This window comes from Entelurus aequoreus, linkage group LG21 (assembly GCF_033978785.1).
Source record: "Entelurus aequoreus isolate RoL-2023_Sb linkage group LG21, RoL_Eaeq_v1.1, whole genome shotgun sequence".
In the NCBI taxonomy this organism is placed as follows: domain Eukaryota; kingdom Metazoa; phylum Chordata; class Actinopteri; order Syngnathiformes; family Syngnathidae; genus Entelurus; species Entelurus aequoreus.
The window spans coordinates 19,356,055-19,382,302 of record NC_084751.1 but is presented as its reverse complement, the minus strand read 5'-3'; the positions used below and the strand labels follow the sequence as shown (position 1 = coordinate 19,382,302).

General features: G+C 38.2%; 2 protein-coding genes across 2 annotated transcripts in view; both read right to left on the bottom strand.

Annotated features, from left to right (window-relative positions):
• Positions 1-2,216, bottom strand: part of LOC133638927 (T-box-containing protein TBX6L-like) — a 51,636-nt gene extending 49,420 nt beyond the window's left edge. Inside the window, exon 1 of the mRNA XM_062031971.1 lies at positions 2,180-2,216. The gene's annotated coding sequence lies outside the window, so the exon portion shown is untranslated. The remainder of the gene's footprint in view (positions 1-2,179) is intronic.
• A 419-nt stretch (positions 2,217-2,635) lies between these two features.
• LOC133638483 (matrix metalloproteinase-17-like) overlaps positions 2,636-26,248 on the bottom strand; it is a 178,242-nt gene continuing 154,629 nt past the window's right edge. The window contains exons 7-10 of the mRNA XM_062031147.1: positions 24,801-24,883; positions 24,251-24,403; positions 17,900-18,157; positions 2,636-9,435 (exon numbers count right to left, since the gene is read on the bottom strand). Coding sequence (XP_061887131.1) covers positions 9,107-9,435; positions 17,900-18,157; positions 24,251-24,403; positions 24,801-24,883 — 823 coding nt within the window. The 3' untranslated portion in view covers positions 2,636-9,106. The remainder of the gene's footprint in view (positions 9,436-17,899; positions 18,158-24,250; positions 24,404-24,800; positions 24,884-26,248) is intronic.

The window sequence follows — 26,248 nt, the reverse complement described above, 5'->3', positions numbered from 1 at the left end:
CATCAACCTTAAGAAAGTCAATGACTTCACCATAAAAGTGGGTGACATTGTTATCACCAGGAAAGATGAGGTCACCTACCTAGGTTCCATTCTAGAGGCTAACCTTTCCTGTGATAAAATGGCAACCAAGGTAATCAGAAAGGTTAACCAACGAACGAGATTTCTCTACAGAATCTCCTCTCTGGTCAACAAAAGCACCTTGAGGATTCTGGCGGGAACTCACGTTCAACCCTTTTTCGATTACGCATGCACCTCCTGGTACCCTAGCACCTTCAAAACCCTCAAATCTAAACTCCAAACATCTCAGAACAAGCTAGTCAGATTACTTCTAGACCTCCACCCCAGATCCCACCTCACTCCTACCCACTTCTCTAAAGTGGGCTGGCTCAAGGTGGAGGACAGAGTAAAACAACTTGCACTGAGCCTAGTCTATAAAATCCACTACACCTCCCTGATACCGAAGTACATGTCAAACTACTTCCTTAACGTAAATGACCGCCATAACCACAACACCAGGGGGAGCTCCACTAACCACGTTAAACCCAGATTCCGAACTAACAAAGGTCTTAACTCATTCTCTTTCTATGCCACATCAATGTGGAATGCGCTCCCAACAAGTATAAAAGAAAGGGCATCTCTATCCTCCTTCAAAACCGCAATAAAAGTTCACCTCCAGGCAGCTACAACCCTAAACTAACACCCTCCCCAGATTGTTAATAATCAAATGTAAACAATCAAATGCAGATACTTTTTCTTATGCCTTCTGATCTCTCTCTCTCTCTCTCTATGTCCACTACTTGCTGTCCATATCCTACCCCCCCTCCACACCCCTGATTGTAAATAATGTAAATAATTCAATGTGATTATCTTGTGTGATGACTGTATTATGATGATAGTATATATATGATAGTATATATCTGTATCATGAATCAATTTAAGTGGACCCCGACTTAAACAAGTTGAAAAACTTATTCGGGTGTTACCATTTAGTGGTCAATTGTACGGAATATGTACTTCACTGTGCAACCTACTAATAAAAGTCTCAATCAATCAATCAAAAACTCTCTTTTTTGCTCTGCCCCCCTCTCCTGCGTGGAGAGGTTGTTAGGTGACCACAGATGACGCGCTAGCTGTTCAAAGTCGGGACCCGGGGTGGACCACTCATCTGTGCATCAGTTGATGACGTCTCTGCGCTGCTGATTTGTCTCCACTCAAGATGATCTCCTGCTGGCCCACTATGGACTGGACTCTCACACTATTAACTAGATCCACTTGACATCCATTGCACCGGTTGTATCCCATTGGGTTGAGTTTTTTCTTGCCCTGATGTGGGATCTGAGCCAAGGATGTCGTTGTGGCTTGTGCAGCCCTTTGAGACACTAGTGATTTAGGGCTATATAAATAAACTTTGATTGATTGATTAAATCATTAGTGGAAGATAAGATATCTTTTCGTAAAGGCAGTCAACTTTTACTCGAAAGTGCATGCTTATTGCTTGTTTTGTCTAACAATTAATGACTTTACCATTTTTATTGCAATTACCTTGAGAGAAAAGGTGAGCAAAATAAAGTCAAAAGGTGAAGCTGATAATTAAGGCAAAGAAATAAGGAGTGATGTCTGTTGTCTCCTTCTCTGGAAGATGACATTTTAATTCCTCCATTTGTTTTGTTTTTTTATTTATTCTTAATGTTTGTTTGCCGTGTTTATCTGTAACTCATTTTATAGATTTATTTATCTATCACTGACACTTTTACTTCAGTCGTTTCCTGCTGTAAATATTTCTACAGGAACTTCTTACATTTCCAAGCACTGCAACAGTTCAATTTCACTTTCCTCCTGCAATAATCAAACATAGCGTGATAAATTGTAAATACATGTCAGTAAGTAGACCTGTACTTCGCAACAACATATAAAATACATACATACTTTGCAACAACATATAATACATACATGATCGTGCCAAAAAAATGTGTAGCACAGATAGGACTGGGAGTTAGCGTTAGCATTTAAGCTAGCACCATTTAATTGGGGCTGAGATTCCTACAAGCCTAATTGACTCACCAAGAACTATGGAAGCATTAAAATAATTGTGCTACAATAATGCTTTCATAAATACCAAATATGGAGTAAATTGAACAATAAATAAAACTGTTTTTAAGTTCAATCAACAAACACTCACCTTTAAAACGAGGCTACAGTAATCCCCTATTACTGTGGGCGGTATGATGCCTGTACTTTACGACGGTTGTAAAGCAGCTTGCTTCACAGTGTCCTCCTGCCAACGCTGCCATCTAGTGGCAAAAAAAGTATCACTTCTCTTGCAAATTCAGAGAGCGAAACTAGACACATTTAGATTTTTCAGTGTGCGGCCCTCAGTGGAAAAACGTTTGGACACCCCCGTAGTAGAGCAATAAAGTATGCTGTTTTGACACTAACAAGTGTGCTAAACTTGTAAATAAGCAACATTGGATCTGCTAAATAAGTGAGTATCACAGTGAATGTTGTTGTACACTTACTGTGTGTGATCCACTGCCAGCACGTCTGTTACTTCAGTGTGTGACTGACAAGATGTGGTCTGCATGCATGATGGAATACATTAATACATAACAATGTGCCTCAAATGAGATCAGTCACTCATATACAGTTTTATTATTTTCTACAAAAATATTTTACAATACAAAATCCAACTTGAAATATACACTAGATTTTGCAATAAGTGCACAACCTTTTCCAGTCCAACATAGCAGTCTCATATTAAGTTTACAAAAAACCGAAGCAGGCCTCTGACTAAGACAATCCTGAAGACGCTACAGCAAGAGGAACCAGATGGAAAACTGATCAATTGTTGATGAAAAAAGGCAAAACGAGAGCGGACGCTCGTCTCCTCAAGGGGACAGTTAAGCGATGTCGTTCTTCTTTCCTTTTTTTTTTTGCAAGGAAACAGTTACTTTTTCTTCATCACTCTTTAGAAAGTTGGCAACTAGGCTAAAAAAAGTGGAATCCAGATGTTCTATTGGCAGCTTTTAGCTTGTACAAGTTGTGTGGATTCAGTTCAAACACTCGTACTAAACAAACATTGTATGAAAAATGATTCTCTTGCTAAAACAGACTGCAAAATCTTTCAATTTACAGTAATGTACTGTAAGAACAACAGCGAGAGATTTTACGGTAAAAAACAAAACTGGCAGCTAAGTCTAAATTTTACTGTAAAAATAACAGCGGTACAATTTTTACAATGCATATTGTAAATACACTGTAAAAACAACAACCACATATTTCACGGTAAAACACTGGTAGCTTATTTGCCAGAAAATTTACGACAAAACTAACAATGGTATTGTTTTAATTTACAGTAATGCACTGTAAAAACAACAACCGTAAATTTTGAGGGAAATTTTGTATAACCTTAAAATAACAAAGGTTCTGTTTTTACAGTAATACACTGTAAAAACCACAAGTGTAGATTTTTTAGGTAAAAGACTTGCAGCTTAGAATTTTACCCTAAAAACAGAAGTGGTAGTGTTTTGGAATTTACAGTAAAACACTGTAAAAACAATGATCGTAGATTTTACGGTAAAAAAAAACTGGCAGCTCCGTCACCAAAAATGTATCTTAAAAATAACAGTGGTACGATTTCTACAGTACACTGTAAAAACGAGTGTAGATTTTAAAATGACAAAAACCAGTCAGTTCAGAATTTTACTTTAAATATAGTAGTGGTTCCATTAGTCTATTTACAGTAATGCATTGTAAAAAAGACCGTATATTTTACAGTAAAAATACTGGCAGCACAGTCGCCAGATATTTACTGTAAAAATAACAGCGTTACAGCTTATCCATTTACAGTAATTTGGAGTAAAAAACATGATACATTTTACAGTTTTTCAGCGTAAAATTGACAGATCATTTTTTACAGTGTTTACTTTCCGGGAAATGTATCATTTTGGTCGCGCTTTATGACAAGAACAATCAAAAAAAAAAAGGGCCTCATTTTCATTCATATAATTTATATTAGTTTGTAAAATATGTCAACGATTCTTATATTGTAATTCATCCTAATTATTATCGCTGTGAAAGTATAATTTTGCGGCCGTATTTGACGCACTCTGCTGCTATGTTCATGCAGTGTTTAGTGACCAGCAGCTATATAAAACGTATCCAACGGTGCAAAAAATGTAAAGAAAATACACAGAACGACCCCAATTTTTTTTGAGCCAAAATCTTCATAAACTTTGGACCCAACAATCCCGGAGAAATAGTGATTTTTGTGTAAAGTATGTCAACTATTTATTATCGCTGTTCAATGAAAAGCAGGCACAGTGGAATCTTAAAATATGGAACGCCCCTGAGGTCAAACGATTTGGAATTTGAACAATATACGGGAAAAATACTCGTCTGCTTTTTCTATGGCTTGTTTTTTTAAAACAACACTTTTATTCCAATAGAAGTCTGTGAATTGTGGAAATAAAAAAAATATGAGAGTACAAGTCTCAAGCATTAGTCACTTGTTATCAAAGTATTTGACTGTTTTTACAGTAAATTATTGTAGTCTACTTACTTTAAAACGTTATTAGTTATAGTTTATTTCCTAAAAAGTAATATTCCATAAATGTATTTAGTTACCAGGGAAAGTAAAGATATTGATACTTTAATATCAGGCGTGTGCATAATGGTCAGGACTTGTTCTGTTTTGTTGTGATGCTCAGAGTTCTGATGTACATGAATCCATCATTGATTTTTAGATAAGTGGAAAGGTGTGTCGAGAGGCGTAGCGTGTAATTTGTTGACGTGCTGTCCATGTGTTAAAAGTCCCCTCTCACGCTGGCAACATTGCCACTTATTTCATAGTTCTGGATCTAAAAATGATGTTGTCAAATAAAATTCCCATCAAAACAGACAGTAGTGATTTTAGGCTGGTTTTCTAACGAGTTTGAGCACATTTTTGAACTTCCACTTTTAGCTCCACAACGTGGGCGGGCGTGCATCACCCTGCTGACGTCATTCATAGAAGACTGGAGGCAATTTTAAATTGCGTAGCTTGTGTTTTGGTAGCATCTTCATCCTGAATAATGTTATTTTCACGCATAATTTGAAGGAATGATCACCAATGTCTGCCAGGTGCATTTTTGCAGGTTGTAGCAATACAACTAAAGAAGGGGTCAGCCTGCACACATTTCCAAATGATGGGAATATGAGTAAAGTGTGGACCTCTCCTGTCAAATTGACTCGCGCAAAATGGGACAGAATGTAATTTGCAGCGATCATTTTAATAATTCTGACTTAAAAAAAGAAGGGTTGGTCGGAGTTTGAATGGAACAATGTAAAAGACTCAAACCTAATGTTTTCTGAAAATCAGTAGCAACCTCGAGGGGAGAAAGACTGAGTCAGAACCTGAGGAAAACTGAGAAAAAAGAGCAGACAAGGCAAAAAGAAGGTAGCCGTTGATTGCTGGAACGCAGGTGAGCACAGGTGTTGATGAGCAGATGAGGGCTGGCTGGCGTAGGTGGATAGCTAATGTTTTTAGCATAGCTCTGTGAGGTCCCGTAGCTAAGTTAGCTTCAATGGCGTCGTTAGCAACAGCATTGTTAAAATTCGCCAGGCTGGAAAGCATTAACCGTGTAGTTACAGGTCCAGGGTTTAATAGTATTGTTGATCTTCTGTCTATCCTTCCAGTCAGGGGCTTATTTATTTTGTTTCTATCTGCAGTTAAGCCCGAAGCTATCATGTTAGCTCCGTAGCTAAAGTGCTTCACCGATGTATTTTCGTGGAGATAAAAGTCACTGTGAATGTCCATTTCACGTTCTCGACTCTCATTTTCAAGAAGATATAGTATCCGAGGTGGTTTAAAATACAAATCCGTGATCCACAATAGAAAAAGGAGAAAGTGTGGAATCCAATGAGACCTTGTACCTAAGTTACGGTCAGAGCGAAAAAAGAAAGTCCTGCACTGGACTCTAGTCCTTCACTCTCACGTTCCTCATCCACAAATCTTTCATCCTCGCTCAAATTAATGGGGTAATCGTCGCTTTCTCGGTCCGAATCGCTCTCGCTGCTGGTGTAAACAATGGGGAAATGTGAGGAGCCCTTCAACCTGCGACGTCACGCTACTTCCGGTACAGGCAAGGCTTTTTGTTATCAGCGACCAAAAGTTGCGAACTTTATCGTCGATGTTCTCTACTAAATCCTTTCAGCAAAAATATGGCAATATCGCAAAATGATCAAGTATGACACATAGAATGGATCTGCTATCCCTGTTTAAATACGAAAATTTCATTTCAGTAGGCCTTTAAGTTAAAAAAGTGCGTCAGACTGTGTGCCTCTAAAATAATAACGCGTCCAATCTAAAGGCATGAAGCATAAATAGGGGATTACTCGTTACCGGAAAACAATAACTTTAACAGTTACTCCTAACACTTGTGGTCAACTTCTTTTTACACTTGTGTGACAAGTAAGTACATTTGTGTGTATACGTTTGTTACTTATTATTATATTTGAGATTGTGTTTTTTTTACTGCTAAAAATGCTAGTTGTTAATATGGTTAATGTTAAGAGGTTACTTTAAACATTGCCTTATAAATGGTCTGACACTGGAACTGATTATTTATGTTTGTATCATATACTATGGGAAAACTTGGCGTTCTAAAAACAAATTGTGTTCGGAGAATTCAGTGTATTGGGAGCTTTTTTCCTTTAACTACAAAAAGCAACACAAACAGGATTTTCTATAATAGACTCGATCCCCACCTAATCGTGGTACAGCATTCACAGATTTACTTTCTCTGCTTTACATCGTAAATACAAATTATTTTTTCAATGTTAACATAAATCGTAAGTGGTTTAATGGCGCTATCTGGTGGTGGGAAAAGTGTGCTGCAGCTGTGAATCCAGTAGAGGGCGACGTATCACAAGTCAATTCAGAGTGGTGTATAAAGAGAGTATAGCCCACTAAACAGGCGCCATGACTGCTACCAAGGACGTGTGCAGCTGCGCATGCAATTGCAGTCGTTCTGACATTAGTTTTCTTGACCAAATCAACCAAAAAAAAAATCTAAATACAGTTGGAAACAAACTCCAGCTCATAAACTTACAATAGAACATGCTTTGATTTTGTGAAAGTATAATTTTGCGGCCGTATTTGACACACTCTGCTGCTACGTTCATGTTTAGTAAACAGCAGGCTATATAAAACCCATCCAAAGGTGCAAAAAACGTAAAAACACTACACAGAATGACCCCAAATATTTTTGAGCCAAAATCTTCATAAACTTTGGACCAACAATCCCGGAGAAATAGTGATTTTTGTGTAAAGTATGTCAACTGTGGTGTATGCCTCCAATGTATTTGTAATCACTGTACTATCTATGCCTGTGCTTTTAGACTTAGACAAACTTTATTGATCCACTATCATCTATTACTACACCTAAAATGTTATTTTTACTTTTTCAAGGTCTGTCTATTTGTGTTTGACTTTCTCTTCTACTGTTACCCAATAACATTATCTTAGTTTTACTGACATTCAAAGATAGTCTGTTTTTGTTAAACCATCTCTTTAATTAGTTAATTTATTCTGTTATTATTTGTATTAGCTTCTGTGTGTTCGGTCCTGAACAAAAAGCAGACGTCATGTCGTGTGTTTACCTCATACAAGACACTAATCGCTGACTCTTCTTTCGGGGTTGTGGGGAAAGTGATGTAAAATCTTTCCACAATTCTCACGGGTGGAGCAGTCCCATGCTGCACAAAAGGGCATTTTTACACATGGAAAAACTAATGAGCAAGCGCCACAAACACATAGCATTAGCTTAAAGTTGGTAGCAGTCATGGCGCCCTGTAGTCACGTGAGTGCCTTTTGACCAATCATTGAGGAGGTCGTCTGAAACTGGGTTGGCCATACTCGTTATACACAACTATGAGTCAATTCATTCAACATTTTCCAGCAGGAAGATGGTTTGACAAGACGAAATATTTTGTAAACACAATACTGCATGCTTGTAATTGTTAATGTATAAAACTGAATTCAATAACCGTGAGGTTGAGGCCATCAAAACAGGCATTCGTTTTTATGGGTGAGTACCGTATTTTTCGGATTATAAATCGCAGTTTTTTTCATAGTTTGGCCGTGGGTGTGACATATACTCCGGAGCGACCTATGTGTGAAATTATTAACACATTACCGTAAAATATCAAATAATATTATTTATCTAATTCACGGAAGAAACGTAGCAAATGTCAGCAATCGTCACACACACGTCAACCAATAAGAATTCGGCGGGGGAGGGTCATGGCAGAAGTGCATTGTGGGTCATGGGATGCTAACTGCTATATGCTATATGCTACTGTCGTAGCTATTAAAATGGATCATTTAAAAAAAAAACTGAGAAGGGCTGAACAAAAATGGAACCGAAAAGGAAATCATATACTGCAGATTACAAGCCGGACGTAGTGAAATATGCAGCAGAAACCGCGATCGAGCAGCGAAAGAAAGGACGCTAGCGGCGCATACCAGGAGCGACAACGAGGAAGAAGATTTCATCGGATTTAGCGATCAGGAGTGACAGATTGTTTGGTAAACGTATAGCATGTTCTATATGTTATAGTTATTTGAATGACTTTTACCATAATATGTTACGTTAACATACCAGGCATGTTCTCAGTTGGTTATTTATGCGTCATATAACGTACAATTATTCAGCCTGTTGTTCATTATTCTTTATTTATTTTAAATTGCCTTTCAAATGTCTATTCTTGGTGTTGGGTTTTATCAAATACATTTCCCCCAAAAATGCGACTTATACTCGAGTGCGACGTATACTGTATATGTTTTTTTCCTTCTTTATTATCCATTTTCGGCCGGTGCGATGTATACTCCGGAGCGATTTATAATCCGAAAAATACGGTAGATTGTTTGCGATTATTGACCAGGTTTACGCTCAGCTGGACATGATTGTTAATGGACAGTGCATGTCGTTAATTTTGTAAACCCAAAGTATAAAACCGCTTTATCTAAACGCCCCAAAAGGAAAAGAACCCGCCAGAATAAATAAATACAAATGTAATAATCAGAACAAACCGAGTGCTCACTAACATCGTGTGAGGACTTTTGGCATCATAGCGGTTGAGAGCGGAGGGCCAGTGAGAGCGTCCAGAGAGGCGGCAGCAGCCACAGGGGGGACGACGGGGAGGGGCGGGCACCTAAAGGCGACGCCGTGTCCGACGTGCACGAGCACACCTCGTAGCCGTTCTCGGCGTGGTCCGGGCGATGGTGCACGTTGACTCTGGTCTCTGTGCTTTTGGGCTCGGCGCCCGGAGAGTCCGACTGCATCTCGGTGCACAGCAGCCAGTCTTTGGCGATGAGGCGCGGGTAGCCCGCCTCCACCTCCATGTCGCTGCTCGGCACGCGCCAATAGTCCTTCCCCTTGAAGAAGTAGGACGAACCTGTGCAGCAGAGGACAGGAAACAACTTTAGGAGGATGATGGCCACCGCGATGCATGTGGGTGTGAGGATGGTGTTTTTGGTTTGTTGTTTTATCTATGCATGCTACAATCGTATGGGCCTAATATATATTATTTATTGCAAACTTTTTGTTTTAATCGTTATGTTTTATATCCTATCCTATTTTCTACCATTTTCTTTTTCGATTGTGGCTGACATTTTTTCTTCGTTGGTAGCGGTTATTTCTTCTACGATGGTAGCTTTTATTTCTTCTTTGTTCTTCAAAGGTGGACGGTGGAGACTTTTTTTCTTCTTCGTTGGTGGTGGCTATTTCTTTTTATTTGGTAGCGGCTATTTCTTCTTTGTTGGTGAACTATTTCTTCTTCGATGGTTGCAGCTACAGTATTTGTTTTACGATGGGGCCTACTATTTCTTCTTTGTTTTTTGGCGTATTTTGGCAGAATATTTATTCAGGTCAGGCATTGAAATTTTAACTATTCCGGGATAACCACAATGTTAGTCCGGGTTCTCATTGATGCTGCATGCCCAACCCTAGTAATTTGAAACTATAATTATTTGATACTCACTTGTTCAGACAAATGTTTTAGACTGCAATATTGTTCAATTAAAGACACTTCTTAGATATGTCTAACTTCTGTGCTATCGTGTGCTTAGTTGTTGCGTAGCTGGCTAGCTCCTAGTTATCATGTTTACCTTTTGTAAATGACTTCACTAAAATACAAGAAAATAGTTACCTTGTGAGGATATTTAAATGTTAACTGGCTGTCCGGAGCATAAACACTTTACATGCAAGCCGATATCATCCGATCATATCGTATTGGTATTGGACTGATATCCGATATCAACTTCGGATGGGATAGCTCTGGTCCAAAGTTAAAAAGTTAAAGTACCAATGATTGTCACACACACACTAGGTGTGGTGAAATTATCCTCTGGCTTGGTTTGTTTCATTGGCGTATGGTAAAATTCTAACTAGTTCATTACCCATGATCTATACTAGTAGATATTACACTAATTTGTTTTGTCAGCCGTAACACTATGCTAAAATGTTGATGTTTTGTTCAGATAATTTAACTTATATTGACTTACAGTTTATTGTTTTTAGCATCTTTAATGCACAAAATGTATAACTACACCACTCCTTCATTTAATTCTGGATTATGTACAAGAGTACACTAGGGTTGTACGATATACCGGTACTGGTATGGTATCGCGGTACTAATGAATCAAAAACGGTACTATACTCTGTGACATTGCTGGGTTTACGAGCAGAGGAGCATGTTCGGCAGCGCACAATCACATAGTACTTACAAGCAGACACAGTGTGTAGACAGAAAAGGGAGAACAGAACTAAAGATAAAGGTGATGTTATAACACTGAAACACCCTCAGGAAGAGGGGCTTTAAGACACGGCTAGCTCGCTAGCGGCGAACGTCCACTCGCAGTTGGCAGTGTTTTAGCTACTTCTAAATCACTAATCCTCGCCTCCATGGCGACAAATAAAGTAAGTTTCTTACAAGTATCATCCCTGCAGGACGAGGAATAGCTAAACATGATTCACTACACACCGTAGGAGCATACGATAGCTAACAAATGCCATGGGTGGATCTACACTTGACATCCACTGTAATGATACAGAGTACAATAGCGTATCTAGTCGATATTACTATGATTACATCGATATTTTTTATCGTCACAAAATCTTTTTTTCCTTTTTAAAAAATTCATATTATGTTTATAAACTCAGGAAATATGTCCCTGGACACATGAGGACTTTGAATATGACCAATGTATGATCCTGTGACAACCATTGGTACTTTAACTTTAACTACTTGGTATCGGATCGATACCTACATTTGTGGTGTCATCCAAAACTAATGTAAAGTATCCAAACAACAGAAGAATATGTAAGTGATTATTACATTTTAACAGAAATGTAGATAGAACATGTTAAAAGAGAAAGTAACCAGATATTAACAGTAAATGAACAAGTGGATTAATAATACCTTTTTACAGCTTGTCCCTCATAATTTTGACCAAATAGAATGATAAATGACACAATATGTTACTGCATACGCCAGCAGACAAATTAGGAGTCTTTGTTTGCTTACTTACGACTAAAAGACAAGTTGTCTAGTATGTTCACTAATTTATTTAAGGAAAAAATTGTTATTCGATTGCAAAGAGGAACATATGTTTAATGTACTGTAAGATTTTTTGTTAAAATAAAGCCAATAATTCAATTTTTTTGTGGTCCCCCTCATTTCAAAAAGTACCGAAAAGTATCGAAATACATTTTGGTACCGGTACAACAATTTTGGTATCGGAACAACACTGGAGTACACTATGCCGGCTCGCTCCTCCCCCTCCAAACACTCTTGCGTAGCTTGACCAAAAAAAACAACCATACGTTGCTGTAAAGGCCGTGATTGGTCGTCTGTTTTACATTAATTCATATTATTTTTTATTGTCCTGTGCTATATTCAGAGGTGGGTAGAGTAGCCAGAAATTGTACTCAAGTAAGAGTACTGTTACTTTAGAGATTTATTACTCAAGTAAAAGTAAGGCATAGTCACCCAAATATTTACTTGAGTAAAAGTAAAAGTATGTTGTGAAAAAACTACTCAAGTACTGAGTAACTGATGAGTAACCTGTTCGTTTAATGATGACGGCAACAAATAATGCACAAAAACATAAAAATAGCAATGAGCAAATTCAGAGCCAGGAATATCTCTTAAGCAACTAAAACAATAATACTGTATATATTAAATAATAATACATTAACATAAAAAAAATTAAGGCAAATTGAGCCACAATAACTTAACAGCACCATAGGCTCAGTAAGCAGAGATTATAAAGGAAAATACCAAGTTAGCCTTTACGCAAACCATAAACTGATAGGTGTGGGCTGCATCTGGGAACACACTGTGCACTTCTGATTGGTGTTTCTATGCATGCATGTGTGTGTGTCTGTGTGTGTCTTTGTCTGTCTCTCTATGAGGCTGCAGTGCGTTAATAAATATCCCCACACGATGTACATTTGACAGTGATTCATAGCAGGGAAGCTAACATCAGCCTACGGTGACAGCCAAAATATCTACTAACGTTACCGCGATGTGCTTCCTCAAATTTGACATTGAGTTCATGTAAACTTAAGATTGTTGCCGCTGAAACTTTATGTGCAGTTAATCACGTGACCGCCTGGCTCTGTTTGATTGGTGAAACGGAGTCAAACGTCACCAGTGACTGCATTTGATTGGTGAAACGGAGTCAAACGTCACCAGTGACTGCATTTGATTGGTGAAACGCAGGCATGCGATAGATCCTACTTTGAAGGTCTGTCTGACAAACCAAAGCAAACAAAGCGTGAATTAACAGATCGATAAAAATCAGTAGCGAGTAGCGAGCTGAATGCAGATAAATGGAGCGGAGTAAAAGTAGCGTTTCTTCTCTATAAATATACTCAAGTAAAAGTAAAAGCATGTTGCATTAAAACTACTCTTAGAAGTACAATTTATCCCAAAAGTTACTCAAGTAGATGTAACAGAGTAAATGTAGCGCGTTACTACCCACCTCTGGCTATATTAGAATATTAGAGAGAACCAGTCGATCTCAGAATTTTAATGGCTTTTACTTATCTTGTTCTCTTTCAAAGAATATATCAAACTAATACAGTAATTTGCATTTCAGTACTTGCACTGTATGCTGAATCATCTCTGGTCTCATTAAGAGTTGCCAACAAGAAGAGAACACACATATCATCAAGGGCTTAATTTCATGAATCAGTGATCCGGTTTTCATTCTGTTTACGTTTTCCCTCTCAGTACTCCGCCACACACAGCGCGCCTTATGCTTGAGACACAGCTGGATTAATATGGAACATGGACAGTTTGCATAATATACAAAGGCGGTAGATGTGCACGTGCATACATTGGATTTTTTTTCTAAAGGTTCTTAATTTATAATTTCTCCATCCGTTTTTATATCAGGTGCAAAAAAAACAAGCAGCTTCTGCATTATTTGATTTTTTTTTTTTTGTTAAAGCAACTATAATGAAAGAAGGGAGTCCATTTGTATTATAACACCAATTAGGCTGTTTTGTTGACCAATTGTATGCCCCACACACCACATGCATAGTAATGTTAGTGTTGATGCCAATGCAAACGCTGACAGTTACCCAGCATAAAAAATAGTGCTTAGCTTTACTTTTTATTGAAGTGACTTATGAATAGTAATAATGATCATTTATTCAAGTTTTCATTTGATTTATGGGTGCTTGTACATGTTGTAGTTGAGGCTGACACATTTATTTTTGGGACATTAGTAGTCTTGATGCTCGTGCTAACAGACATTTTACACTCTGAACTAATGTAGCAGGGTTTAAATCTCAGTCAGGGTCATCAATCAATCAATCAATGTTTATTTATATAGCCCTAAATCACAATTGTCTCAAAGGGCTGCACAAGCCACAACGACATCCTCGGTTCAGAGCCCACATAAGGGCAAGGAAAAACTCACAACCCAGTGGGATGTCAATGTGAATGACTATGAGAAACCTTGGAGAGGACCGTAGATGTGGGTGACCCCCCCACTCTAGGGGAGACCGGATGCAATGGACGTCGAGTGGGTCTAGCATAATATTGTGAAAGTCCAGTCCACAGTGGATCTAACATAATAGTGTTACGGTAAACACTAACATGTACCATCATCAAATATCACTCATATTTGTATGATAATAGCCATATATATATTTTTTTGTGTTATAATTTTTTTTTACTAATAGGTACTAGCTCTTACATTGTCTCTTTGACTCGATAAGCCGCTACTATTTCTCATACGCTTTAAACCCTGCGGCTTATAAAACGGTGCAGCTAATTTATAGATTTTTCTTCGTTAACGGCCATAATGTTTTATATTTAACAAACAGTTTTGATAAAACACCAACAGACACACTGAAAATGTGTGTTATTGTTTGTGCTAAGGCACCGTCTTTTGGAAGAGTTGCAGGTGCCGCGGGTTGAAAATGTAATTGATCTGGAAGTATATCCCGTTTCATCTACTAGTCGTCTGTAGCGTTTCTGTTTTAAAAGATGCATGCTGCAGAAGCAAACATGTCAATACGGAAGACGCTTAACAGTTCGCCTGTCCTCTTGATGGGACATTTGAGGGGACAAATGTTTATTTACGAAAACATTTTTTTGTTAACATGAACAAGATGTTGAGGTGATTCCCTTCTTTCTTGAGCTTCTTTGCTCATAAAATGTAAAATGATTAATAAAGGGAAAACATATATTTAATCATCATAATCAAAATTAATCCACAGCAACCTTGTGATTAGTCTAATGTTGTGCCTTAAGTCCTAAAATAGGTGCAAGCATTGAGGTTAATTTATAATTTTTTTTTTTACTGAAAATCAGAAGTAAGATGTTTGTTGTGTGATTCATATTTTACGTCATAGCTTGAAATAAAAATGTGATATATTTATTTGTGTTTATAAATACTGTACAAGCACTGCAAAGTGCCCATGCAAATGCTACCAAAATATGAGAGTAGGGATGTAACCATAAACGGCGATAATGATAAAGTGCGGTAAAACTCCTGACGGTTAGTAAAACAGTTTTTAAAAAATGATCAAAAAAACGTTATTCAATATTCAACTTACATAAACTCCTGGAATGGCCAGTGTTAGCTCGATAGCTATCCTTAATGCTAATATGAAAACATTCCTCATTAATTAATGACATAAAAACATTCATGTGAAGTTCACAGCAATCTAAAACCTTTACAAATTAAAACAGAATAATATAAACATATCAAAACACTCAAATAACAATAATATGGCTTTTAAGAAGCCAGAACACTATGTAATGTTTCTTCTGCCAGGAAAGTATATTGTGTATATTTGATGTATTTTTTTGAAATAAAACTTGGTTCAAACATTTCATTGTGTGTATAAGTACTTTTTGAGCACATCCAACAATACCGCGATAAAAATGATAACCCTAATATGAAATGTTCATATCGTTAAACTATATCTAGGCTGGTCCAGGCTGATATTGGTTTTATTTTGAAACACAAATAAATTAATTTACATGTTTTTCTTTTTCAGTGTCTAAGAGCAGTAACCATATCTTAAAAAAACTGTTTTATTTTATTTTTTATATATCAACAAAAATTTAAACAGTCAACAGAAACAAAAAAAAGACAAAAATAGATGTTTTTTCAATATTTCGACATCACAACAACAAAAAAAAGATGAAAATAACGCAATTTTTTAAATGTAATTATTGCTTTTCAACATAAAAACCCCCCACTTTTTTCATTTTTTTTCTTTTCAAAATTATGTTTAAATAAACCAATGTTTTTTATGTTTAAAACTTAATAGCCAAAATATACACTGATCCTGATATGAATAAAATAAGATTACAAAAGTAGTCCATTGCATATAGTATATTATGCATGGTAGTTGAAGAAATATGACAACTGGGAGCTAAGTTTAGCATCTACATTGTGACATACATTTCTCTTATATCTGACATGTGTTAGACGCGGTGCGATCACTTCACAGTGTGCTTATTTGCCTCCGCTCTACATTTCCACACTTTTAATCTCACTCCCATCACCTCTCTTCAATAACTCTATACAAGGCTCTCAAAGTATAGTATATATATATATAGTAGTATGCACTCAAGGGTCTACATTCACTATTAATAAACTATTGTATGCCACTACTTACTTAGTCATCAAATTACTCTTGATTTTTCTCAAAAACCTCTTCTTCCTCTATAATATCTGCTAGTAGTGTACAGGATGTGACATGACAGTTCCACCTCGCATTCTCTGACTCAGAACGAATGACTGACGTTTGTTGTGCTTCACTGTTCACTCAGATTTCATGCATGCTTTTATGAAGATTTAATTTCAAATTTCTGTTGAGTCAGTTATAATTTTAATATGCCTTCGAACCAACCAATGCATTTACACTAGATGCATTGTATTTATTCTAATGGAATATGTAGCGGCAAGTTTTTATGTATATACATACATATATATACACATACATATATATACACACATATATATATATATATACACATACATATATATACACACATATATATATATATATATATATACACATACATATATACACACACACACATATATATATATATATACACATACATATATACACACACACACACATATATATATATATATATATATATATATATATATATATATATATATATATATATATATATATATATATATATATATATATATATATATATATATATATATATATATATATATATATATATATATATATACATACATATATATACATACATATATATATATATACATACATATACATACATACATACATACATACATACATACATACATACATACATATATATATATATATATATATATATATATATATATATATATATATATATATATATATATATATATATATATATATATATATAGACACATATAATACGTCCGTTGTGTCCTTGGGCAAGACACTTCACCCTTGCTCCTGATGGCTGCTGGTTAGCATGGCAGCTCCCGCCATCAGTGTGTGAATGTGTGTGTGAATGGGTGAATGTGGAAATACTGTCAAAGTGCTTTGATTACCTTGAAGGTAGAAAAGCGCTATACAAGTATAACCCATTTATCATGTATCATTATATATTAATATATATATACAGTATATACATATATATACACACACACACACACACACACACACACACACACACACACACACACACACACATACATACATACATACATATATATATATATATATATATATATATATATATATATATATATATATATATATATATATATATATATATATATATATATATATATATATATATATATATATATATATATATATATATATCATTATTGTAAAGGATATTTTTTATTATTATCATCTTTTTTTAAAATTTGTATTTATTTATTTTGGACACAACAAACCAAAAATACTCTTTACCTACACATTTCAAAGATAAAAAAACGCAATGCTTTGGCACAATATTGTCATTTGTATAAACACACACTTAAAAAAAACAACTATAAAAAGCCAACTCGTTAGTACTTTGACTTTCTTTTTTTTGTTGAAACTGTTACTTTGTGACATTTGTATTTGTTGTGACGTTTACAATTGTTGTGACCTTTCCTGGCCACTATACAGAATGGCCACGGGAGCAACAAGAATTTGACTGACACCCAATAGTAGTTTTTGTTTTTAGTTATTTTGCACCATTGGCTTTACTAATAGTATCTTTAGTATCAGTATTAGTATTATCAATACTGCTCCTGTATTTACTTGGTCATCAATCCCAAAATTAACAGTATCACCCTCTACTACCACTATTTCAGGAAATCTAGTCCAACAAACAAGTGCCTACTCACCGTCAGACCACCTGATGGCATCATCCAGGTGTGCTGGCAGTCCCTTCCAGAGCGTGCTGTCTTTAGGGTAGCCCAGATCCATGCGTCTCAGGTGGTCATCGTACCGCCAGTAGCGGTTGTCCTTGAAGAAGTAGGTTTTCTCGTTGTGCGACCACACAAATGCCGCGTCCACTCCCTCTAAAGGCAGGCCGAAGTCGCTGATTGGACGGGGGTAACCCTCCTCCATGATGTTGTCTTTAAATACCCAGTACTTGAGATCTGAAAAGCCAAGCGTACATTTGTCAGAAATAAAATGTATGTCACCTCTTTAAAGGCCTGAAATACAATTTGTGCAGTAAGGTGGTTCAAACAAAACGACTAACTCTTGTATTTATTAGAGCAGCTATAGTGCATCCGGTAAGTATGACAGGGCATACTTATATGCCCTGTCTATAGCTCTATACAGCCTTATTCCCAAAATGGATTAATTAATTTTTGTCCTCAAAATTCTACACATAATACACCATAATGACATTGTGAAAAATATATATTTTTTAATTTTTGCAAATTTATTAAAAATAAAAAAACTAAGAAATCACAAGTATTCAGCCTTTGCCATGAAGCTCAAAAGTGAGATCAAGAGTCATCGTTGAGACGTTCCTACAACTTAATTGAAGTCACCTGCGGTGAATTAAATTTGTCGGAAATTATTTGGAAAGGCACACACCTGTCTATAAGGATTGTCTGCAGACCTCTGAGGCACAAATCTGGGGTAAAAATGGTAAATGGTTTGTATTTATATATCCCTTTACATTATACGTCACATTCACCCATTGATGGCGGAAGCGGCCACGCAAGGCGCTTACCATGACCCATCAGGAGCAAGGTGGGTGAAGTGTCTTGCCCAAGGGCACAACGGCCGTGACGAGAATGGCAGAAGTTGGACTTGAACCTGGGACCCTCAATTGCTGGCACGACCGCTTTACCATCTGCGGCATGCTGCCCCAAGGGCAAGGGTACAGACAAATCTCTGCAAGTTGTGAGTCACCAGGAGTCTTCCTAGTGCTGGCCAGCCGTCTAAATTGAGCAAATGGGGGAGAAGGGCTCTCGTGAGGGAGGTCACTGTCAGAGCATTTCTCCTCTGCGGAGAGAGGAGAACCTTCCAGAAGGACAACCATCTCTGGCTGTGAATACTTATGTCCCTGTGTTTTCATAGTTTTTAATTTGTTAATACACTTCAAAAAGGTCTAAAATAAAAACAACTTTTTTAAAATTGACATTATGGGGTATTGTGTGTAGAATTTTGAGGACAAAAATTTATTTTGAAATTTGGAATAAGACTGTAACATAACAAAATGTGGAAAAAGTGAAGCGCTTTGAATATTTTCCGGATGCACTATAAGAGTACTTCAACAGTATCATTCATTACAACGTGTACTTTTCATCAGCACAGACAAGTAAGTACTTTCAAGCTGTGGGGACGTTTGCATTTTCCTGACGAGTTTACTAGTATTGGAGTGTTCTGTCCTATCTTTATTACAAAGATGACAGCAGCATTTACTGAGCAATAACAGTTTTGATTATAAATTCAAAATGAGACTTGATCTTTGAACACAAGTGTGAGGGGGTTAATATATATCTATTTTACGATCAATATCAAACAAACAATCAATCAAAGATTATTTATATAGCCCTTCATCACAAATGTCTCATAGGGCTGCAGAAACCACAATGACATCCTTGCAACTGATCCCACATCGGGGCAAGAAAGAACTCATCCCAATAAGAACAACGTGAAACAAGTCGTATTTCACAATGAAGATGTAATAGTTTAGGACAGTTTTTCCCCCCATCAAAGTTCCCATACAAAAAAAATGTAAGGATGTGACTTTTCGCAATATAATGCGATAATTTTACATGTTTTATTATATCATATTTTTTATTGTGTTTTATATATTTACATTTATTTGATGATTTGTATATTGTATACAGGTAAAATCCACTGTGTGCTAAGCTGTTAAGCATACAGTATTTCAATAATTATTTGTAATTTGTATTTATTTTTAGTAATATCTTTATATTACAGTAAACTTTTGATATTATATTTTTGTAGCGTATATATTAGAGATTTAGTCTTACAGTGATGTATGTCACGGCGCTGGCTCGAACCCGAGATCCCCGACCCAGCACACGCTCCACGGCTGGTCCCTCCACCAGCACACGCTCCACGGCTGGTCCCTACACCAGCATCCGCTCCAAGGCTGGTCCCTACACCAGCATCCGCTCCAAGGCTGGTCCCTAAACCAGCACCCGCTCCAAGGCTGGTCCCTAAACCAGCACCCGCTCCAAGGCTGGTCCCTACACCAGCACCGACTCCTAGGCTGGTTCCCAGACCAGTACCTGCACCCGAACTGGTTCCCAGACCAGAACAGCACCCGGACTGGTTCCCAGATTAGTAGCAGCACCCGGACTGGTTCCCAGACCAGTACCTACACCCGGACGGGCCCCCGGGTCTACACGAGCACCCGGACAGGCCCCCGTGTCTACACCAGCACCCAGACTGGCCCCTTGCGTCTGCAGCGCATGCGTCTGCACCTTGGCCAGTTCCTCAGTCGTCCTCCTCGTCTCTGGCTCCGACGACATCGTCCTCCTCGTCTCAGGCTCCGACGACATCGTCCTCCTCGTCTCAGGCTCCGACGACATCGTCCTCCTCATCTCTGGCGGACATCTTCACAGCGCCGCCAGCCTCCTCGTTCCTGCATGGTCGCTCACGCGACTTCCGGCTGGCCGGCTGCACAGGCGCCCATCAGGCGCCCGCACGCGGCACCCTCTTTGGCCAGTGCATGGACGCTTTTTGCGCCAACAGCAGCGACGCCCAGGACATGGGCGTGGTACTCGTGGGCTGTTGTGGTTATGGCGCCACTCGCGTCCGCCTTCCAGACGGCCTAGAAGGTGGCCGTTCCTTGGCCGTCCGACTCGCCGGCTGCAGCAGCGGTCTACTCACTGGCTGCAGCGGCGGTCTACTCACCGGCGCCACCAGACTCGTCTCTGATGGTTTCGGGGACACTTGGGCCGGCGACCCACCACAAGTTCTCCCCTCCGCCCTCCCTAGTCTTTTGATCTTGTTGTTCTGCTTTCAGCCCAGGACATCTGGAATCTGTCCATAAGGAGGGGGGTACTGTCACGGCGCGGGCTCAAACCCGCTTTTCTCCAGCAGCTGGGTCTGCCGGCACCTCCGTTGGCAGCACGCCTAGACACGCCCCTGCTTGCGCTGGACGCATCATGTCCACATACCGGCAAGGCTGTGGGCGATCAGCAATCAGCACACCTGGGACTGATGAGGGCGAGCTGAATAAAGACCAGTGGACCCAAGGATTCTTGCCTAATCTTCTGTACCGTAAGCTGACTAACCCAGCTTTATGCTCTCTCTCTCTCTCTGCGTTTCCCCTCCGTGTTTCATTGTTCTTCCTTGTCGTCCTCCCCAGCAGTCTGCCTTCGTCCCCGCGTAGACGAGCTGTGCGTCAGTCAGTTTTCTCTGCTTCCCGGACTGCCTCTTCGATCCTCGATCCCCACTTGGACACGGACCTCCTACGCCTCGCCATTCGCCCTGACCATCTGCCTGCCCCCACGGACTGCCTTCATGCCTTGTCCCTCCTCTCGAGTCAACACTAGGTAACACACATTTAAGTAATTACCCACACCTAGTCTAACACCAGACAATCTTTGATTTTGGTCACACTCCATTCTCAAGCCTAGTTTATATATATTTAGTATTATGTATTATTATATATATTGTGCATTTATATAATAAAACAGAGCAACATCACCCCCTTGTGGAAAAATGCCGTCACTACTCCTCCTGCTAAACATAACAATGTATTCATTATTAAACAGGCTAAAACTAACTCAAGTAGGTCTACAGCCGCTAAATTGTTAAATATATTCCAATTATTATTTTCATAATCCACTATAATAATCATCGTTATTTTGATTGTTAGTATTATTGTTACGCACTAACCCCCAGGGGTTAGTGCGTGTGCCTCCCAATACAAAGGTCCTAAGTTCAATCCCGGGCTCGGGATCTTTCTGTGTGGAGTTTGCATGTTCTCCCCGTGACTGCGTGGGTTCCCTGCGGGTCCTCCCACCTCCAAAGACATGCACCTGGGGATAAATTGATTGGCAACACTAAATTGGCCCTATTGTGTGAATGTGAGTGTGAATGTTGTCTGTCTATCTGTGTTGGCCCTGTGATGAGGTGGCGACTTGTCCAGGTGTGTACCCCGCCTTCCGCCCGAATGCAGCTGAGATAGGCTCCAGCACCCCCCGCGACACCGAAGGGGACAAGAGGTAGAAAATGGATGGACGAATGGATTATAAATTAAATGTTCGGGTTAGGTTACATTATTAAATCTAATTTCGTATAAGATTTATTTCATATATATATATGTACACTACCGTTCAAAAGTTTGGGGTCACATTGAAATGTCCTTATTTTTTAAGGAAAAGCACTGTACTTTTCAATGAAGATAACTTTAAACTATTCTTAACTTTAAAGAAATACACTCTATAGATTGCTAATGTGGTAAATGACTATTCTAGCTGCAAATGTCTGGTTTTTGGTGCAATATCTACATAGGTGTATAGAGGCCCATTTCCAGCAACTATCACTCCAGTGTTCTAATGGTACATTATGTGTTTGCTCATTGGCTCAGAAGGCTAATTGATGATTAGAAAACCCTTGTACAATCATGTTCACACATCTGAAAACAGTTTAGCTCGTTACAGAAGCTACAAAACTGACCTTCCTTTGAGCAGATTGAGTTTCTGGAGCATCACATTTGTGGGGTCAATTAAACGCTCAAAATGGCCAGAAAAAGAGAACTTTCATCTGAAACTCGACAGTCTATTCTTGTTCTTAGAAATGAAGGCTATTCCACAAAATTGTTTGGGTGACCCCAAACTTTTGAACGGTAGTGTATATATATATATATATATATATATATATATATATATATATATATATATATATATATATATATATATATATATATATATATGTATGTATGAATGTATTATTAAACACGTTAAAACCAATTCATGTAGGTCTGCTAAACTGTTCATTACATTCCAATATAATTACCGAAAGTATTATTGTTATTGATTTTTATCTTATCTTATCTTATTTTATGTCATAATATTACATATTAAATGTTTGGATTAGGTTACCTTAATTATAAATAATTGTGTATATATTTGAAAAAGGTCTGCAATGTTTTCCAGGCCAAGGTCCCCTTAACTCATGGAGAGATGGAGTGGGGACTGCCTACTTATATGTATTGTGTAAAATAGTGTTTGTAATTAAACTGGTCCTAAAAGCAACTTGTTTTTGTGCAACACTAAAATAATACAGTCTAGCACCATTATTCTAGCTGACAACTCGTGCCACTAATTCCTATCTACCTTAACTGCTAACATCCATCTATCCATTTTGTACCGCTTGCCCCTCTCAGGGTTGCGGGGGTGATGGAGCCTATCCCAGCTGCATTCAGGCAGAAGGCGGACAAGTCTCCACCTCATCGCAGGGCCAATAACCGCTAGCATGAATATAATAACACAATTAATTATTGTTTTTATTTTAAACCTGAAAGGTACAGCGAGTAGGGTGGCCATGCCATGTGATTAATCACAAAGAATTAACGCATTAACCATGAACACACTCAGATTAATCATGCAATTTATTTTGACCAAATAAGATCTTTTACTTTAAACACTATACTGTCAGTGATCAGATCAAAGTATTCGTCAGTACAAAAATTAATGAGGAGACTGGCAAATTTCACTCCAAAATACAGCTTGAAAGAATGTTAGATAAAACTGTTACCAGCTTTTGTGCAAACACATGACATGCATTCAAGTCAACGTCTAAAATGTTTTCCTGGAGGACATTCTGACAATGAAATTGTATTTGTGTACAAATGTTGGGGTATTTTCTTAAGCAAATTTTCATTACGCAAACGATTAATCACTTGATCATTCATTATTAATGCAAATTCCATTAACCTGATTAAAAAATAATCATTTAACAGCCCTACTTAGTATTTATTTGAGGACACTGAAATAAGTGGAAAAATTGTGGGGGAAATACAAAAAAAAAGCTAAACTGTTGACCATATTCCAATAATTATTATAGCATTTTTTTTTAACATTATGAATATTATTATTTTTATTTATTTATTTTATTCTTTGACATTCAGTTTTGTTTAATTAATTTATTATTAAAAAAACACTAAAAACACTAATGAATCAAGATACTGTCTGACTATACTCCAATAACTATTATTGCCAGTGTAAAATCTGGTTTAGGGAGTGCACCTTTAAAGAAGACTATTTTATGGTCTCCAGGTCTCTCGTATACGGCGTCCACACTGTCCAGATTGGCAGGGAGGCCCCTCCAGAACCAGTGGATCTGAGCGGGACGCAGGGACACCAGGTGCTTCTCTCGAGTGAGACGCCAGAAGTATTTCCCTATGAATACAAAGACAAAAGCTGCATTGTATATGTAAATTGAAAGGCAAAATAATAGAAAAAAAATATTTTACTTTCTACTAGAGATCAGGCAGGTTATTATTACAATGTCAGGTAAAGTCAACAGCTCTTAGAATGAGGGTACAAAAGCCTTTTTCCTGTTGCTGCTGTCAGCGGGAGGCTACTGCACATGAAAGTCTGATGCAATTTTGGAAGCGTTGACTCTCAGCGGGGCTCAGCTGGCTCAGTCGGGCGTCTACAACAAACCCTCCCTCATCCATCTTCCTCCTGTTCACCCTTTTTTCCTCACATACTCTTCCTTCCACAACTTGTGAACTCATTTTGCTCATTAAAAGAAAAAAAAAACTCTGCCTCTGTCACTCTCCCTTTACTTTACCTTTGAAAAAAAAGGCCTCTCCTCGTATCTGGGCCACTGCATCAAAGTAGCTGCTGCATCGGTCTGGGGCGTCTCGCGCCAGCCTGAGAAAGAGAGAGAAAGAGTGCTGGAAAAACAACAACAGCTAAAAGTGGACATTTATTGTCTCTTTAATGTTTAAAGAGCACATTTGTTCCTGCACTTTACTGATCTTACCGCGCCCAGATTTGTTCATATTTAACCGTTGCCTGTGGAGGAATTAATGAGATCTGACTAAGCAAAAGAGTGGGCGCCATCAGGTCGACGAGGCTGAATTTTTCTTGTAGTTTATGAGCGATTTGCAAACCCCGTTTCCATACGAGTTTGGAAATTGTGTTAGATGTTAATATAAACAGAATACAATGATTTGCAAATCCTTTTCAACCCATATTCAATTGAATGCACTACAAAGATAATATATTTGATGTAAACTTTCTTTTTTTTTTGCAAATAATAATTAACTTAGAATTTCATGGCTGCAACACGTGCCAAAGTAGTTGGGAAAGGGCATGTTCACCACTGTGTTACATGGCCTTTCTTTTTAACAACACTCAGTAAACGTTTGGGAACTGAGGAGACACATTTTTTAAGCTTCTCAGGTGGAATTCTTTCCCATTCTTGCTTGATGTACAGCTTAAGTTGTTCAACAGTCCGGAGGTCTCCGTTGTGGAATTTTAGGCTTCATATTGCGCCACACATTTTCAATGGGAGACAGGTCTGGATTACAGGCAGGCCAGTCTAGTACCCGCACTCTTTTACTATGAAGCCACGTTGATGTAACACGTGGCTTGGCACTGTCTTGCTGAAATAAGCAGGGGCGTCCATGGTAATGTTGCTAGGATGGCAACATATGTTGCTCCAAAACCTGTATGTACCTTTCAGCATTAATGGCGCCTTCACAGATGTGTAAGTTACCCATGTCTTGGGCACTAATACACCCCCATACCATCACAGATGCTGACTTTTCAACTTGGCGCCTATAACAATCCGGATGGTTCTTTTCCTCTTTGGTCCGGAGGACACGACGTCCACAGTTTCCAAAAACAATTTCAAATGTGGACTCGTCAGACCACAGAACACTTCCACTTTGTATCAGTCCATCTTAGATGAGCTCAGGCCCAGCGAAGCCGACGGCGTTTCTGGGTGTCGTTGATAAACGGTTTTCGCCTTGCATAGGAGAGTTTTAACTTGCACTTACAGATGTAGCGACCAACTGTAGTTACTGACAGTGGGTTTCTGAAGTGTTCCTGAGCCCATTTGGTGATATCCTTTACACACTGATTTCGCTTGTTGATGCAGTACAGCCTGAGGGATCGAAGGTCACAGGCTTAGCTGCTTACGTGCAGTGATTTCTCCAGATTCTCTGAACCCTTTGATGATATTACGGACCGGAGATGGTGAAATCCCTAAATTCCTTGCAATAGCTGCTT